This window comes from Schistocerca americana, chromosome 2, assembly GCF_021461395.2.
Source record: "Schistocerca americana isolate TAMUIC-IGC-003095 chromosome 2, iqSchAmer2.1, whole genome shotgun sequence".
Taxonomy (NCBI): domain Eukaryota; kingdom Metazoa; phylum Arthropoda; class Insecta; order Orthoptera; family Acrididae; genus Schistocerca; species Schistocerca americana.
The window spans coordinates 110,518,349-110,536,645 of NC_060120.1; the positions used below are offsets into that span (position 1 = coordinate 110,518,349).

Here is an 18,297-nt window from a genome sequence, read left to right on the forward strand (position 1 = left end):
CAGTCCCCTAGAACTTAGAACTACTTAAACCTAACTAACCTAAGGACATCACACACATCCATGCCCGAGGCAGGATTCGAACCTGCGACCGTAGCGGTCGCGCGGTTCCGCATTGAGCGCCTTAACCGCGAGGCCACCGCGACCGGCGTTCTTTTGATTCCAAAGTAACAGAATCATTTAACTTCCCCTACTTCATGATCGCCAGTTTTCATGGTAAGTTTCTCAGTATTCTCATTTCCTCTACATCTCATTACCTTCGTCTTTCTTCGGTTTGCTCTCAGTCCACATTCTGTACACGTCTGACTGTTCATTCAATTCAACAGATCCTGTGGTTCTACTTCACCCTTACCGACACTACCAGCAAAGAAATTCAAGTTCCTGCCGACGCAAAGGAGCCTCTGGATCGAGCGTTTCCGCCAATCACAGCAAAGGAAATTTTCGTGCAACTGTGAATATTTCAAGCAGACTTATGACGTCGTCATGGGTGTTCCTCTGTCTCCCATGGTGGCCAGTCTTTTTATGCATGATATTGAGGAGAGAACAACGGAGTCAGTGTCCCTTAAAAGAACTATATTTCTAAGGTATGTGGACGACATTTTCATAGTCTGGTCTCATGGAGAAGATAAATACTCCATTCACAAGAATGTCCAGTTCACTATTGATTAGAGAATGATGGTTGTCTCCCTTCCCTGGATGATTTAGGTAGACAGAGGAATGGTGGTTCACCTGACCCCACTCATAGTGATTCGTATTTACATTCGTAGAGTTGTCATCACCCTTCGCAAAATATTGGTGCTTAACACACTTGTATATAGAGGACAGACGCACTCCGGTGCACATAGTTTGTCTCAAGAGCTCACCCTTCCAAGGACAGTGTTCAGAAAAAGTGAGTATTCTACCCAACTGATTTCTAGGACACTATCAGTTAAAACCTACGACCACAAGGTAGAAAAGCGCAGAGCACACCGGTAAAAAATATAGCTTTTCTTCCCTTTGTTGCCAATAGTTCGTTTAAAATAATAAAATTCTGCGCAGTTTCCATGTGGAAGTGGTTTCTCACGCAGCATATAAGATTGTTGACCTGCCAAGCTCTATGAAGGACAACGTGTTATTGCGGAAGACTGGAACATACAAAATACCTGACCAGTCAGAACATCATGACAACCTAGTAATAGCCGGTATGTCCACCTTTGGCACAGATAACAGCAGCGACATGTCGTGGCGTAGAAGCAACGAGGCTTGGTAGTTCGTTGGAGGGAGCTGGCACCACATCTGCCACACGTGTTACCTAATTCCCGTAAATCCCAGGGAGAGGGGCGATGAACTCCTGACATGAAGTTTCATCTACATCTATGTGTACATCCATACTCCGCAAGCCACCTGACGGTGTGTGGCGGAGGGTACCTTGAGTATCTCTATCGGTTCTCCCATCTATTCTAGTCTCGTATTGTTCGTGGAAAGAAAGATTGTCGGTATGCGTCTGTGTGGGCTCTAATCTCTCTGATTTTATTATCCTCATGGTCTCTTCGCCAGATATACGTAGGAGGGAGCAATATACTGCTTGACTCCTCGGTGAAGGTATGTTCTCGAAACTTCAACAGAAGCCCGTACCGAGCTACTGAGCGTCTCCCTTGCAGAGTCTTCTACTGGAGTTTATCTGTCATCTCCGTAACGCTTTCGCGATTACTAAATGATCCTGTAACGAAGCGCGCAGCTCTCCGTTGGATCTTCTCTATCTCTTCTATCAACCCTATCTGGTACGGATCCCACACCGGTGAGCAGTATTCAAGCAGTGGGCGAACAAGTGTAATGTAACCTACTTCCTTTGTTTTCGGACTGCATTTCCTTAGGATTCTTCCAATGAAATCTCAGTGTGGCATCCGCTTTACCGACGATTAATTTTATATGGTCATTCCATTTTAAATCACTCCTAATGCCTACTCCCAGATAATTTATGGAATTAACTGCTTCCAGTTGCTGACCTGCTCTATTGTAGCTAAATGATAAAGGATCTTTCTTCCTGTGAATTCGCAGCACATTACACTTGTCTACATTGAGATTCAATTGCCATTCCCTGCACCATGCGTCAATTCGTTACAGATCCTCCTGCATTTCAGTACAATTTTCCGTTGTTACAACCTCTCGATGTACTACAGCATCATCCTACGTTATCCACAAAGTCATTTATATATATTGTGAATAACAACAGTCCTACGACACTCCCCTGTGGTCCACCTGAAATCGTTTCTCTCGATTGAGAATGACATGCTGCGTTCTGTTATCTAGGAACTCTTCAATCCAATCACACAATTGGTCTGATAGTCCACATGCTCTTACTTTGTTCGTTAAACGATGGTGGGGAACTGTATCAAACGCCTTGCGGAAGTCAAGAAACATGGACTCTACCTGGGAACCCGTGTCTATGGCCCTCTGAGTCTCGTGGACGAATAGCGCGAGCTGGGTTTCACACGATCGTCTTTTTCGGAACCCATGCTGATTCCTACAGAGTAGATTTCTAGTCTCCAGAAAAGTCATTATACTAGAACATAATACGTGTTCCAAAATTCTACAACTGATCGACGTTAGAGATACAGGTCTATAGTTCTGCACGTCTGTTCGACGGCCCTTCTTGAAAACGGGGATGATCTGTGCCCTTTTCCAATCTTTTGGAACGCTACGCTCTTCTAGAGACCTACGGTACACCGCTGCAAGAAGGGAGGCAAGTTCCTTCGCGTACTCTGTGTAAAATCGAAAAGGTCCAGCAGCCTTTCCTCTTTTGAGCGATTTTAATTGTTTTTCTATCCCTCTGTCATCTATTTCGATATCTACCATTTTGTCATCTGTGAGACAATCTAGAGAAGGAACCACAGTGCAGTCTTCCTCTGTGAAACAGCTTTGGAAAAAGACATTTAGCATTTCGGCCTTTAGTGTGTCATCCTCCGTTTCAGTACCATTTTGGTCACAGAGTGTCTCGACATTTTGTTTTGATCCACCTACCGCTTTGACATAAGACCAAAATGTCTTAGTATATTCTGCCAAGTCAGTACATAGACACATCCTAGGTGTGTTCGCTCGGGTTCGGATCTGGCAGGTTGAGGAGCTAGCAAATCGATTGCAACTCGCCACTGTGTTCTTGGAACCACGCCACCACAATCCTGGCCTTGTGACGTGGCGCATTATCTTGTTGAAAAATGCCACTGTCGTCGGGAGACATGATCGTCATGAAGGGGTGTACGTGGTCTGCAACCAGTGTACAATGCTCCTTGGCCGTCATGGTGCCTTGCACGAGTTCCACTGGACCCATGGACCCATGGACGCCCGCTTGTCTCCGTCCCGCAGTACAGATGTCAAGTAGCTGTTCCCCCGGAAGAGGACGGATTTGCGCCCTCCTATCGGCTCGATGAAGAAGGTATCGGGATTCATCAGACCATGCAACACACTGTCTCTTCGCCAACGTCCAGTGCCAATGGTCACGCGCCCATTTCAGTCGTTGTTGCCGATGACGTGGTGTTAGTATTGGCACGTGCTGGGTCGTCGACGGCGGAGGCCCGTCATTAAGAGTGTTCAGTGCGCTTTGTGTTCACGCACACTTATACGCTGCCCAACATTAAAGTCTCGCGTTAGCTCCGCCACAGTTCCCCACCTGTCCCGTTTTACCAGTCTGCCCAGCCGACATCTGTAATGAGGGGCGGTCGCCGAACCCCACGACATCTGGACTTGGCTTCACCTTGGTTTCGCCACGTGTTGAAGACATTCACCACATCACTCCTCGAACACGCGACAAGCCGTGCAGTTTCCGAAATGCTCGGTCCGAGCCTCCAGGCCAATCACAATCTGCCCTCGGTCAAACTCACATAGATCACGCTCTTTCCCCTTTCTACACACGGACAGCACGCTCACTGATACTAAATACATCGTTTGCGTGTCTGATTAACAGTCGTTCCCAGTCAGGTGATGATGCTGTTGCCTGGACGGGATTATATCGATAGTAGGTCCAAGGTCATAATGTTCTGGCTGATCAATTTATCGGCCAAATCAAGCGTGTAATGGAAGAACGATGCACTGAACGTGAATGACGCACTCGCGTTTTGCAACCAATCAACTCTGCTACAGTCGGACATAGTATCTGGCCGTAAATTCAATGGGGTATGATCAAACAATAATTTTGGCCGAAAGAAACATCTTTTTGTGACTCCATTACTAAAGAATCCGTGAAAAAATTGATGGACTTTGACAGCGGCTGTCAACTGGATAATGCGTGGAATCATATGAGCTCCAGGATTTGCTGTGATCGAGACGACAGAGCACGCCGTTGGCCGTGGCGTGCGGCATCGCTGAGGACAGTTGCGTTCTGCAGTTCCACCAGTGAGGGCTCTGCCGCAGGGAAGTGTGGTCCTTCTGTCACCTCAATTTGACACATGCACGGAGTATTCACAGCATGCTATATATTGTGAAACGGACGACACATTTATGAGCCTATGATGGATCACCTGGGGGTGACTGTCAGGTGCCATGTCGAAACCTCGTGGACCACAACCGGCTGCAAGCCAGAAATTTGTTCGATTAAAACTCACAAAAAATCACCCAAGGATGCGCAGTATGACGAAAAACGTAAGTAAACATTCACTACCATCGCTCTATGGATATGTAAACAAAAAAATTGTCCTTGAAGAACGGAACATATTCTTCTGATTTCAAGGAAAATGACATGCTGTTATCACATACAACGCATAAAACTGTTCAATGCTATGCTTAAAATTAATGTAGTTTCAAATGAGCATAACAACATAAAAATGTACTTTTATAGTTTTTAGGCCTAAAATAGAAAACCAGCCTAAAGTTTTGTTTCATACTTTACAGAAATAAAAAGTGGCACAAAACGTTTTACTAAAAATTTTAAAAAAGACATTGCGCTTTTCTTTTCCCTAAAACGATAGTAAATCGTGTTTTCTGAACATCAAAATTAGTTTGTCCAGTACTTCGTGTTCTATACAAAGGAGCGTCTGTAGTATATAAATATTAACAGTGAGATATTTGTGTAATATACAGTAGTTGCGATGCTGTACTGAAAAAAGGTAACAATGAAAACAAGCCTTTTATTATACTTTTAATATAACGTCTTTAAATGGATACAGTTCCATACACGATATACGACATGCCACTCTACACATACTACGCAAAGACGCTAAGTTGGAGCACGAAAAACGTAATACGTGATGAAAGTTATTAAACAGACATTTATATAGTGAAGTGCACAACAATAAATAGAGCAAATATAAGATACATTGCACTAGATCTCATTGGTGAAGGTGGTTATATATGGTTTGTCCTTTTATGTACAGACAGGTAAAGGTATCTTTCAAGTCTACAACATACACTGTTTCTACATTAGAGATTCAGTACGCACAATGAAAAATGAGTACATATTTCATATATTGGTTGCATTACAGACATATGGGACAAACATGAAGTATTTAATATTAGTGACAAGTGCTCTGGCTATATAAATCGTTTGCCTATTACCTGCATGTAGGCGCCTTTGCAAAGGAACCCACTACTCCAAACTACCGTTACACCAACGATTTATTACAAAATAGATATTTGAAATCCAATTTTAAATTATCAAAATATATTATCAACGTTCAATAGCTCAGAGGAACCATTCAGTTCACTTCACCCAAGTGAAACTCATGTGTGCCAGAGATAAGACGTGTAGAAGGCAGTAAGTGAAGTAAGGCATCTGACCCAGAGACCAACCGCACACTCTGTAACGTCCGATGTGAAACAATACAGTTTTGCATGTGTAGACAATGGCGATCGCGAGTTCCGTGACAATGTCAGAAAAAAAGGTGGCATATTTAACCAGTTTAAGTGATTTCCTTCAACAGTAATCAGTCTCGACGTAAACAAATGAGCTATAACCAGCAACAACAATGAATATTTTGTTTTAACTAAATGAAGAATAATCTACAGCAACAAGAAATATTTATGTTTACTTCCGTATCATTACTGTTAAGAGTTAACAAAGATTTTCATCTCCTGCGTGTGTGACTGAATCAATATTAGTAAAACCATTTCTTTTTTGTTAATATCAGGCAATATGCAATATCCAACCTCCTCAGTAAAATCTTAGTAGTAGCCAACAACCTTCAAGTTTTCTTGAGAAATTAGTTTCTTTCGAACGGTGTGACTGAAAATTTCTTACAGACGAAAACGTCAGGATAATTTTCCTTGTAACATATACCATGCCGATTTTGCTGGAGGCCATCAAGAAATGAAGTAATCTACTTAGTTAAATACGTCTGTGTAAGTATGACTAATTTTCCTATGTGTAATGGCAACAGCAACAGGCAACACCTTTGATAATTCTCTCGGTTTTATTTGAAGGGTAAGCTCTCCAATTGGAGATCAGAAAAAATTGAAAATATATGCGTAAAAATAAAATTTTAAACTTGGTTTTGATACCTCTCACTATCATTTTTGCAAAACAATCACAGATTTCATATGAATCCTCTATGCGTAAAATGAAAAGACAGAAACGGTGTTATGTGAATGTGAGTCGTTATGATTTGCCACTGATTATTTTACTTAAAAAAAGTTCAGTTTTTCCAGCTTCCTTGTGTGCCATTTCTTTGAGGATAATATATCAAGTTTCTGTAAGAGGCAGAATCAAACTAAATAAAAGCTTATTACGTTATTAAGCAAGCGATTTTTGGCTGTTTAAAATTACCTACTTCAAATATTCCGCTGAAATTACGTTTGTCTTGAAGAATACCCAACTCGTTAGCGGAAGCAAAGGAAGAGGGACTTGCAAAAAAGAGTATAAGCGTGATATGTTTATTTAGTACGTTCTGTAGTGATTGTTATATCCTTACAAAAGTCTGCCTCTTTTATGGTTATGTTGATCAATTACTGCATCGGAGCCTTTCCCAGAAGTGTGAACCTACTTACTTTGTCTCCGTTTTCTGTTATAGATTAGTGACCTGAAATAGGCCTATGCTCGATTTCTGAGCATAGTCATGATCCAGAAGCAAACTTGGCATTTTAATGTGACATAAAAACAACGACGTCGACATGTGGTTTTTCCGGTTGATTCACACTAAAGACATTGGTTAAGTCAGCTGTCATTTCCCATGGAAACAAAAATAATGGGTAATGTATGTAATATGTTTGATAGATTTGAAACAGTTCTGGTTCGTACACTGAACTGTATCAAATCTAGTAAGGGAATTTGTCAGTAGAGCGTTTCTAACCTTAGATATGAAAAAGACCGAGAAGTTGGCAGCACTGGGCAGACTCGCTTAGTGCTGTTTGCTTGTTTCTGCAGTCGTGTGTTCAGTAACTGAGCTTACGAGAGATTAGGAGCATCAGACAGTTGTGCAATTCATAATTGTTCAGATCTTACAATGCTAAGTCATAAACAGACAGAACTCTCCAACGATAATGTGTGCATCCCAGCAATGACACCCCGACAAAGCTCAAAGTATGGTGAAAACATAAACGACTTGAGGATGAAGACGATTCTACGCACTAAGAAAAAATATGACAACCGTCGTGCTACTACTATTGGAGGCTTCGTATATATATATATATATATATATATATATATATATATATATATAGCTTTTCTCCCAAAACACAGGTAATCAATATTACATTAAACATAGCTACTGTGGTTGCGAAGGAAACGAAGGTCCTGTCTTACAAATCATAGATCAGCTCCAGTTTGTGGGTACAAAATATAATTGATTTTCTACTTATACTTCGAGATGATTTCACTAGTGTGTAAGTAAACTTAACCAAAGTAACAGTTATTGACACCAGTCTGTAAGGTCACTACGCGAAAATCATGACTACCAGTCTGTCACGTGCGGCCTTTAAATTGAAAATAGTTCTGTGTTATGTCGCAGATTTGCACGGACTCTTACGAAGCCTCGTTTATGTAGACAAACAAATTCGTCATAGGAAGTAATTTCCGAATACTATATATTTTCTGTTGTTCTTGTGCTAGTACCTACATTAGAAAAAAATTGTCGGTACACACTGTAGCTAATCCAAATATGGCTTCATATTAAGCATTTTACAGTTACCTTTAGGGTGGGTGAGCTGTTATAATACTGAGGAGTAAGTTACTTTGTCACCTAACAACCGATCATTTCAAATGAATTATCAGGTGTTACTAAGGAGACGAATTGCAAATCAATTGAGTGAAATCATAATACACAAAATAAACGAGATTTGTAGTGATGTGCGACTGTCTTTCTGATTAATTATTATGAAACGTGTATTAATTTACTGCAAGTAGTGGTGCTGTTAGAATTCATATTCTTTCAAGGCAAACTTTAGGACCAATGAACAGAGCAAACGTAACGTAGCATTGGGGAGAAATGAACTACTCGTTTGAGTGAAGTTGTCAAGAACTATGTTAAGTGCAACACAAACATCGCTGCCACGTCAGATTATAGTTTTCACTGTGAGCAGCAAGGACATTGAAGCACATATCACATAATCTCAGTTATTGCAGATGAAAACAGCGTTTTTAGTCAGATCGGTGCGATACACAACGCGTATGGCGTCATATTAATGGTCACCAGTGAGGTATTTATCTGTAAGTTATTTACGTGCATTGTGCATAAGAACTTCATCTATACTTCTCAAGAAAACATGCATCTGTTGTTTAGTTTGGACGCCTGTTTATATATATTTCTGTTAGGAGATCTGTGATGTTTTTACATTTGCAACACTGATAAAGCGTGGGTCGAAGAACACGACAGATGTTGGCAGAAGCGGTGCGGCTGGTAGCTGGGACAGAGCCGCGTGCGTGCGTAGATACAAGTGTGGACAGTGATAACGAGATACACGAGGAAGGAGAAAGAGAGCGCAGAGAAACTGGGAAGGGGGCAGCAGTCGCCACCTCCGTACGGCCCCTCGCAGCACCTGAAACACGCATTGAAAGAGTCTCAGCTACAAACGGATTTACTAGCTACGCTACAGCAACATTTTACACACCATACACTGACGTAATTTTCAGTGCACTGCCAGGAGAAGTAAGCAGAGCAAAAACAGGTTTATTTAAGAAATAGTGCTTGAGGAATCAGTGACAAACGCTTTTACTTCGACGTCTGCGCAGATAAGAAAAATGAGCTCCACATTACTGCAAAGGAGTTATCTGATTGGGACGGAAATCAGCGGATGTGACGTACATCCACAGGCAAAGAAATGGTTACAGTTTCAGAGAAACTGGATGGTTTATTCAAGAGAGAGAGCTTCTCAAACTGAACAAGTCACTAACGCTTTAGCCCACCTCTGGCCCTTATGAAAGTACACTACTGGCCATTAAAATAGCTACACCAAGAAGAAATGCAGATGATAATCGGGAATTCATTGGACAGATATATTATACTAGAACTGACATTTGATTACATTTTCACGCAATTTGGGTGCATAGATCCTGGATGGCGTGCACATGTACAGCTGCCCATGCAGCTTCAACACGATACCACACTTCATCAAGAGTAGTGACTGGCGTATTGTGACAAGCCAGTTGCTCGGCCACCATTGACCAGACGTTTTCAATTGGTGAGAGATCTGGAGAATGTGCTGGCCAGGGCAGCAGTCGAACATTTTCTGTATCCAGAAAGGCCCGTACAGGACCTGCAACATGCGGTCGTGCATTATCATGCTGAAATGTAGGGTTTCGCAGGGATCAAATTAAGGGTAGAGCCACGGGTCGTAACACATCTGAAATGTAACGTCCACTGTTCAAAGTGCCGTCAATGCGAACAAGTGGAGACCGAGACGTATAACCAATGGCACCCCATACCATCACGCCGAGTGATACGCCAGTATGGCGGTGACGAATACACGCTTCCAATGTGCGTTCACTGCGATGTCGCCAAACACGGATGCGACCATCATGATGCTGTAAACAGAACCTGGATTCATCCTAAAAAATGACGTTTTGCCATTCGTGCACCCAGGTTCGTCGTTGAGTACACCTTCGCAGGCGCTCCTGTCTGTGATACAGCGTCAAGGGTAACCGCAGCCATGGTCTCCGAGCTGATAGTCCATGCTGCTGCAAACGTCGTCGAACTGTTCGTGCAGATGGTTGTTGTCTTGCAAACGTCCCCATCTGTTGACTCAGGGATCGAGACGTGGCTGCATGATCCGTTACAGCCATGCGGATAAGATGCCTGTCATCTCGACTTCCACTGATACAAGGCCGTTGGGATCCAGCACGGCGTTCCGTATTATCCTCCTGAACCCACCGATTCCACACTCTGCTAACAGTCATTGGATCTCGATCAACGCGAGCAGCAATATCGCGATACGATAAACAGCAATCGCGATGCGCTACAATCTGACCTTTATCAAAGTCGGAAACGTGATGGTACGCATTTCTCCTCCCTACACGAGGCATCACAACTACGTTTCACCAGGCAACGCCGGTCAATTGCTGTTTGTGTATGAGAAATCGGTTGCAAGCTTTCCTCATGTCAGCACGTTGTAGGTGTCGCCACCGCCACCAACCTTGTGTGAATGTTCTGAAAAGCTAATCATTTGCATATCACAGCATTTTCTTCCTGTCGGTTAAATTTCGCGTCTGTAGCACGTCGTCTTCGTGGTGTAGCAATCTGAATGGGCAGTAGTGTAGATTGTACACACCAATGTGGATGGTCATTTCGTTGCCACTTACCTAGCTATTTTAAAAATCCGATGAAATTTAATCTCTCCCTTCTGCCTTATTTGATCTTATGTCGTCGACATCTCTTAAATTCTGATTCTAATACTGGTTCCCTTAACTCTTCCCTGTCTACTTCTGTTTGTTATTCTATCACGTCTTCAGGTAAGTCCTCCGCCTCATAGAGGCCTTCAAGGTACTCTTCCCACCTATCTGTTCTCTCCTCAGTATTTAACAGTGGAATTGCCATTGCACTCTTTATGTTACCGCCCTTACTTTTAATTTCTTCCTGTTCTTACCTACCTCAATAGAAACACTGTTCTGCCATTCCACTGACCAGCACTTTCTGCTGATCTCTCACGTACTGGAAACACCTGATCAAGGGTTGTCAGGAGTCTAGCATACTCCCACTCACTAGTCACTACTATTGGTAAACTGAGCTGTAGTGTTGAAGCTGCATGGAATGACGTGCCCATGTCTGCCGTTGTGGCTAAGCTCGTCTCGGTGCCCAGCTGTCTTAGAGCTACTGTTGGCAGCAGAGGTTATGTTTGCAGGAAGGGGCGAGAGGCCCACACCCCTACGAAGAAATGAAATGATAATTAAGTCAAGACCGTAAGCTGTCGATAGGCGTTGATATACATCAGGAGGGACAGATGATAATGTGTGCTTCGACTGGGACAGGAACCTGGAATCTCCTGCTTACATGGCAGACACTCTATCCATCTGAGCCACCGAGGGCACAGAGCATAGTGCGACTGCATGGATTTATCCCTTGCACGTGAGACCCACATCCCCAACTTAATGTCCACACACTACATTCGTAGTGCCTCTGCCCATTACACTCATTGCCCGTGGCAGACAATCTTACCGAGTCCTGTAAGAGTTCGGACATGTCCGAAAGAACAGATACCATCTTCATATAGCTAAGGCTAACTGGCCATTGACGTTCTTCTTCTGTGCTGGATGCACACGTATTGCCCGAACTCTTACGGGACTCGGTGAGATTGTCTGCCGTGAGTAATGAGTGTAGTGGGCAGGGGCACTACGAATGTAATGTGTGGACATTAAGTTGGGAATGTGGGTCTCACGACAAGCGTGCAAGGGATAAATCCCCGCAGTCGCACTATCCTCTGTGCCCGCGGTGGCTCAGACGGATAGAGCGTCTGCCATGTAAGCTGGAGATCCCGGGTTCGAGTCCCGGTCGCGGCACACATTTTCAACTGTCCCCACTGATGTACGAGTTTATCAACGCCTGTCGACAGCTTAGGGTATTGATTTAATTATCATTTCATTCTAAGAGAGCTGAATGGTCACCGATGGTATCTGTTCTTTCAGACAAGTCCGAAAGATTAGATACCATCTTCATATACCCCTAGCAAGAAGTCTGTCTGTCGTTGGTGGAAACGTGGCGAGGGAGTTTCAAAAAGCATGTTGCTAAATTAACTAAGGAGTACCTATAATATTACATTTGATACTGGCAAACAATTTAAAACTGTAAACACGGAGTATGAATTACTTTCTGAACCAGAGGAAAATTAAATACATTAAAGAAACAGGAGATCAAAATAACTAACTAGTGGGAGTGCTCCTTGGTGAAGGAGAGCTTGGAGGAAGCGACGCTAAGGTTGTCGCTAACGACAGAACTGCCTGTTAGACACCTGTGGACTTTTGACAGTGATAGGTGCGTTACAAAGCAAGAAACCTGGGGCGGCAGCGGACACTTCGGTGGGCTGCCAGCAATCATCTCGGCCACTAACTGCGTCGTCGAGTACAGCATCATCAGGCACTACCAACAGCCAAATATCAGCTGTCAGGTTGAAAGACTGCCCACAAAAACAAGAGAAATCGGCTCTTGGCCTACAGGGGAGAGTTCCATCCATAAAGCTATCAGTAAATTATTGCAACATAACTTGGTATAATTGACGAAAAAGAGTAATGGCCATTAATGGTATAATGATTAAGATCCGAACTGTTTTGTCAGTTAATTGGGAGTATAATGTCCATTATGCCATTATCAACTATTAACATCAGACAAATATGAGCTGTCGGATTGAAAGACTGGCCAGAAGAAAGAGCGAAATGGCTCTTGGCATACAGACTATGTAGGGGAGAGTTCCATCCATAAAGATGTCAGCAAATTATTGCAACATAAGTCCCTGTCATAGACGAAAAGGCAGCAACTACCATCTTGTAATGACCATTAATGGTATAATGCCTCGGTTCAGAACCATTTTGTCATTTAATTGGGAGTATAATGTTCAGGATTAGCTTCTTGAAGTGTCGAGTTTTATTTCAGAGAAGCTCTAAATTTTCTAACAGTGAACTTGAATACTTTCTCGTGGAACTTTGCTTGGGGCATAAGATACGAGCATGTAGGACGTAGCCTGATGTTGCTGCATTAAGCGGTACATGTACAAGCCGACGGGAAGTAAGTGGTAATTAACATTACCCATGACTGTCGGAATATTCTTTCGCTTGGACGATTCCGTTTCTGACTTGGCTCGTTGAAGGAACAGTCATTACTCTCATTAGCCTTTTCAGCTTCGGAGTGCTATTGTTGAGAGTGGGAAGTGGCTATTTCATACGTAACACGTTAGGTGTTGACGTTTAGCAGCGACAGGAGTGAAGTGTGTAAGAAAGTGACACTGTACTGAGTGGCTGACTACGGGCAACGCGAAGGTGCTGTTCCTTCTTTTTTTGTGCATTTTACGGCCCTTAGCAAACAGGCGGGACCCATACCCAGCTGGCGTTTTCGGAGATAGCTGCTGAGAGTCGCAACATGGGCGACGAATGGGCCGGGGTAGGAAAATAAATGGAGGTTTAAATGTGTCGAAAAACTAAGACTAAAGAACGAAACTGGTGAGGGAAGCTGATGGGATTCTTGCTGATCCAATACCGAGGCTTTGACACGAGTCAAAAGAAAACATACAAAGTGAATATAACGGTGGAAGCCTAGCTTACCTAATTGAATAACGCAGTCCAGTCGCAAAAGCAGGAGGCAGAAGGAGCCCTCGCACATACTACACTAAATTTTATTTCCAGGCACCCCCAAGTCACCCACAAAATTAATTATATGCTTCCTAGTAAACTGCAAACGAGCAATAGGTAAAATTTCGTTATTTCCTACTTTTCCCGGCGCTGCAATTTCAATGTCAGACAGAGTATGTTGCAGAGTATGCCAGGTGCCGCACCATGCCGCCTACTGCAGCTGGCTGCGAAGTTTACCCACCTTAGGCCATTTGCTCGTACTTGGCCTTGTTGATGTTGCGCGCCAGGCAGCAGGCGAGCACGACACCCAGTAGCGGGATGACAGCCACTCCTGCCGCTGCACCGGCCACCAGCCCGATGTTCGTGTTCAGGAAGTCCACCACCAGCGTGTAGCAGCCCTGCGTGACAAGTCAAACACAGCATATAGTCCACAGCGTGCAATAAGTCCACCACTAGTGCGTAGCAGCCCTGTGTGACAAGTCAAATACAGCATGCAGTCCACAGTATGCAATAAGTCCACCACTAGTGCATATCAGCCCTGCGTGACAAGTCAAATACAGCATACAGTCCACAGGGTGTAATAAATCCACCACTAGTGCGTAGCAGCCCTGTGTGACAAGTCAAATACAGCATACAGTCCACAGTGTGCAGTAAGTCCACCACTAGTGCGTAGCAGCCCTGTGTGACAAGTCAAATACAGCATGCAGTCCACAGTGTGCAGTAAGTCCACCACTAGTGCGTAGCAGCCCTGTGTGACAAGTCAAATACAGCATACAGTCCACAGCGTGCAGTAAGTCCATCACCAGCTTGTAGCAGCCCTGCGTGACAAGTCAAACACGGCATATAGTCCACAGTGTGCAGTAAGTCCACCACTTGTGCGTAGCAGCCCTGTGTGACAAGTCATGCACAGCATACAGTCCACAGTGTGCAGTAAGTCCACCACCAGCGTGTAGCAGCCCTGCGTGACAAGTCAAACACAGCATATAGTCCACAGCGTGCAATAAGTCCACCACTAGTGCGTAGCAGCCCTGTGTGACAAGTCAAATACAGCATACAGTCCACAGTATGCAATAAGTCCACCACTAGTGCGTATCAGCCCTGCGTGACAAGTCAAATACAGCATACAGTCCACAGGGTGTAATAAATCCACCACTAGTGCGTAGCAGCCCTGTGTGACAAGTCAAATACAGCATACAGTCCACAGTGTGCAGTAAGTCCACCACTAGTGCGTAGCAGCCCTGTGTGACAAGTCAAATACAGCATACAGTCCACAGTGTGCAGTAAGTCCACCACCAGCGTGTAGCAGCCCTGCGTGACAAGTCAAACACAGCATATAGTCCACAGCGTGCAATAAGTCCACCACTAGTGCGTAGCAGCCCTGTGTGACAAGTCAAATACAGCATACAGTCCACAGTATGCAATAAGTCCACCACTAGTGCGTAACAGCCCTGCGTGACAAGTCAAATACAGCATACAGTCCACAGGGTGTAATAAATCCACCACTAGTGCGTAGCAGCCCTGTGTGACAAGTCAAATACAGCATACAGTCCACAGTGTGCAGTAAGTCCACCACTAGTGCGTAGGAGCCCTGTGTGACAAGTCAAATACAGCATACAGTCCACAGTGTGCAGTAAGTCCACCACCAGCGTGTAGCAGCCCTGCGTGACAAGTCAAACACAGCATATAGTCCACAGTATGCAATAAGTCCACCACTAGTGCGTATCAGCCCTGCGTGACAGGTCAAATACGGCATACAGTCCACAGGGTGTAATAAATTCACCACTAGTGCGTAGCAGCCCTGTGTGACAAGTCAAATACAGCATACAGTCCACAGTGTGCAGTAAGTCCACCACTAGTGCGTAGCAGCCGTGTGTGACAAGTCAAATACAGCATATAGTCCACAGTATGCAATAAGTCCACCACTAGTGCGTAGCAGCCCTGTGTGACAAGTCAAATACAGCATGCAGTCCACAGTATGCAATAAGTCCACCACTAGTGCATATCAGCCCTGCGTGACAAGTCAAATACAGCATACAGTCCACAGGGTGTAATAAATCCACCACTAGTGCGTAGCAGCCCTGTGTGACAAGTCAAATACAGCATACAGTCCACAGTGTGCAGTAAGTCCACCACTAGTGCGTAGCAGCCCTGTGTGACAAGTCAAATACAGCATGCAGTCCACAGTGTGCAGTAAGTCCACCACTAGTGCGTAGCAGCCCTGTGTGACAAGTCAAATACAGCATACAGTCCACAGTGTGCAGTAAGTCCATCACCAGCTTGTAGCAGCCCTGCGTGACAAGTCAAACACGGCATATAGTCCACAGTGTGCAGTAAGTCCACCACTTGTGCGTAGCAGCCCTGTGTGACAAGTCATGCACAGCATACAGTCCACAGTGTGCAGTAAGTCCACCACCAGCGTGTAGCAGCCCTGCGTGACAAGTCAAACACAGCATATAGTCCACAGCGTGCAATAAGTCCACCACTAGTGCGTAGCAGCCCTGTGTGACAAGTCAAATACAGCATACAGTCCACAGTATGCAATAAGTCCACCACTAGTGCGTATCAGCCCTGCGTGACAAGTCAAATACAGCATACAGTCCACAGGGTGTAATAAATCCACCACTAGTGCGTAGCAGCCCTGTGTGACAAGTCAAATACAGCATACAGTCCACAGTGTGCAGTAAGTCCACCACTAGTGCGTAGCAGCCCTGTGTGACAAGTCAAATACAGCATACAGTCCACAGTGTGCAGTAAGTCCACCACCAGCGTGTAGCAGCCCTGCGTGACAAGTCAAACACAGCATATAGTCCACAGCGTGCAATAAGTCCACCACTAGTGCGTAGCAGCCCTGTGTGACAAGTCAAATACAGCATACAGTCCACAGTATGCAATAAGTCCACCACTAGTGCGTAACAGCCCTGCGTGACAAGTCAAATACAGCATACAGTCCACAGGGTGTAATAAATCCACCACTAGTGCGTAGCAGCCCTGTGTGACAAGTCAAATACAGCATACAGTCCACAGTGTGCAGTAAGTCCACCACTAGTGCGTAGGAGCCCTGTGTGACAAGTCAAATACAGCATACAGTCCACAGTGTGCAGTAAGTCCACCACCAGCGTGTAGCAGCCCTGCGTGACAAGTCAAACACAGCATATAGTCCACAGTATGCAATAAGTCCACCACTAGTGCGTATCAGCCCTGCGTGACAGGTCAAATACGGCATACAGTCCACAGGGTGTAATAAATTCACCACTAGTGCGTAGCAGCCCTGTGTGACAAGTCAAATACAGCATACAGTCCACAGTGTGCAGTAAGTCCACCACTAGTGCGTAGCAGCCGTGTGTGACAAGTCAAATACAGCATATAGTCCACAGTATGCAATAAGTCCACCACTAGTGCGTAGCAGCCCTGTGTGACAAGTCAAACACAGCATATAGTCCACAGTATGCAATAAGTCCACCACTAGTGCGTATCAGCCCTGCGTGACAGGTCAAATACAGCATACAGTCCACAGGGTGTAATAAATCCATCACTAGTGCGTAGCAGCCCTGTGTGACAAGTCAAATACAGCATACAGTCCACAGTGTGCAGTAAGTCCACCACTAGTGCGTAGCAGCCCTGTGTGACAAGTCAAATACAGCATACAGTCCACAGTGTGCAGTAAGTCCACCACCAGCGTGTAGCAGCCCTGCGTGACAAGTCAAACACAGCATATAGTCCACAGCGTGCAATAAGTCCACCACTAGTGCGTAGCAGCCCTGTGTGACAAGTCAAATACAGCATACAGTCCACAGTGTGCAGTAAGTCCATCACCAGCTTGTAGCAGCCCTGCGTGACAAGTCAAACACGGCATATAGTCCACAGTGTGCAGTAAGTCCACCACTTGTGCGTAGCAGCCCTGTGTGACAAGTCATGCACAGCATACAGTCCACAGTGTGCAGAAAGTCCATCACCAGCTTGTAGCAGCCCTGTGTACAGTCATTGGTCTACAAACCTACAAGCACCACTAAAATAATGAGAGCAAGACATTTGGTAGAAATCTTTTAATTTTTTTCTCAAAATAGCTAAAGGAAGAAAAGACCATTCACCGCTCGTTGAGTTTAGGAGGTCTTTTTTTCAATTCGAACAATATTGAGGTACAATCCGTAGTTTATGTCGGGTAGAAGCGTAAAACTGTACGCAGATTCGTGCAAAGGAAAAATTTCAGGATTCGTTTAGTTTTGTAATGCCAAGTCTCCAATCGCTTGCTAATCTTGTAAAGTGTGAAATATTGAACTTCCTGTTTCAAATCTGCTTTCAGTGCGTCGCACATGCATTTCTTTCCTAACCATAAGCTTCTTATTATTAAGTCAGTGTTAGTACACTGATAACCACAAGAAAAACAACTCACGGACAAATACACCACAGAATCTCTGGATAGTAAAGCGGCTTTCACGCCCAGTGGCTGAATTTTGGAATTTACCTATTATCCATGTAACACATTTTATCAAAGCGTAGACCATTTGTGTTGTATTAGATGAACAACAATAGCCTTGGCTTCTGAGAGACATCTGCCACATATTGTCGATGGTTAAGCTTCATCATAACAGAACAGTAACTAACGGAGTAGAAAGTAACATGAAGTCGCG

The 18,297-nt window shown here is 44.4% G+C and overlaps 1 protein-coding gene and 1 non-coding gene across 2 annotated transcripts in view; one reads left to right on the forward strand and one right to left on the reverse strand.

Annotated features, from left to right (window-relative positions):
- Positions 1-8,515: 8,515 nt before the first annotated feature.
- Positions 8,516-18,297, reverse strand: part of LOC124593728 (tetraspanin-7-like) — a 165,661-nt gene continuing 155,879 nt past the window's right edge. The window contains exons 5-6 of the mRNA XM_047132052.1: positions 13,911-14,067; positions 8,516-8,937 (exon numbers count right to left, since the gene is read on the reverse strand). Of these exons, the coding sequence (XP_046988008.1) occupies positions 13,912-14,067 (156 nt within the window). The 3' untranslated portion in view covers positions 8,516-8,937; position 13,911. The remainder of the gene's footprint in view (positions 8,938-13,910; positions 14,068-18,297) is intronic.
- Trnat-ugu lies at positions 11,816-11,890 on the forward strand. Its single transcript has one exon. It is a non-coding gene; the product is annotated as a tRNA-Thr (tRNA).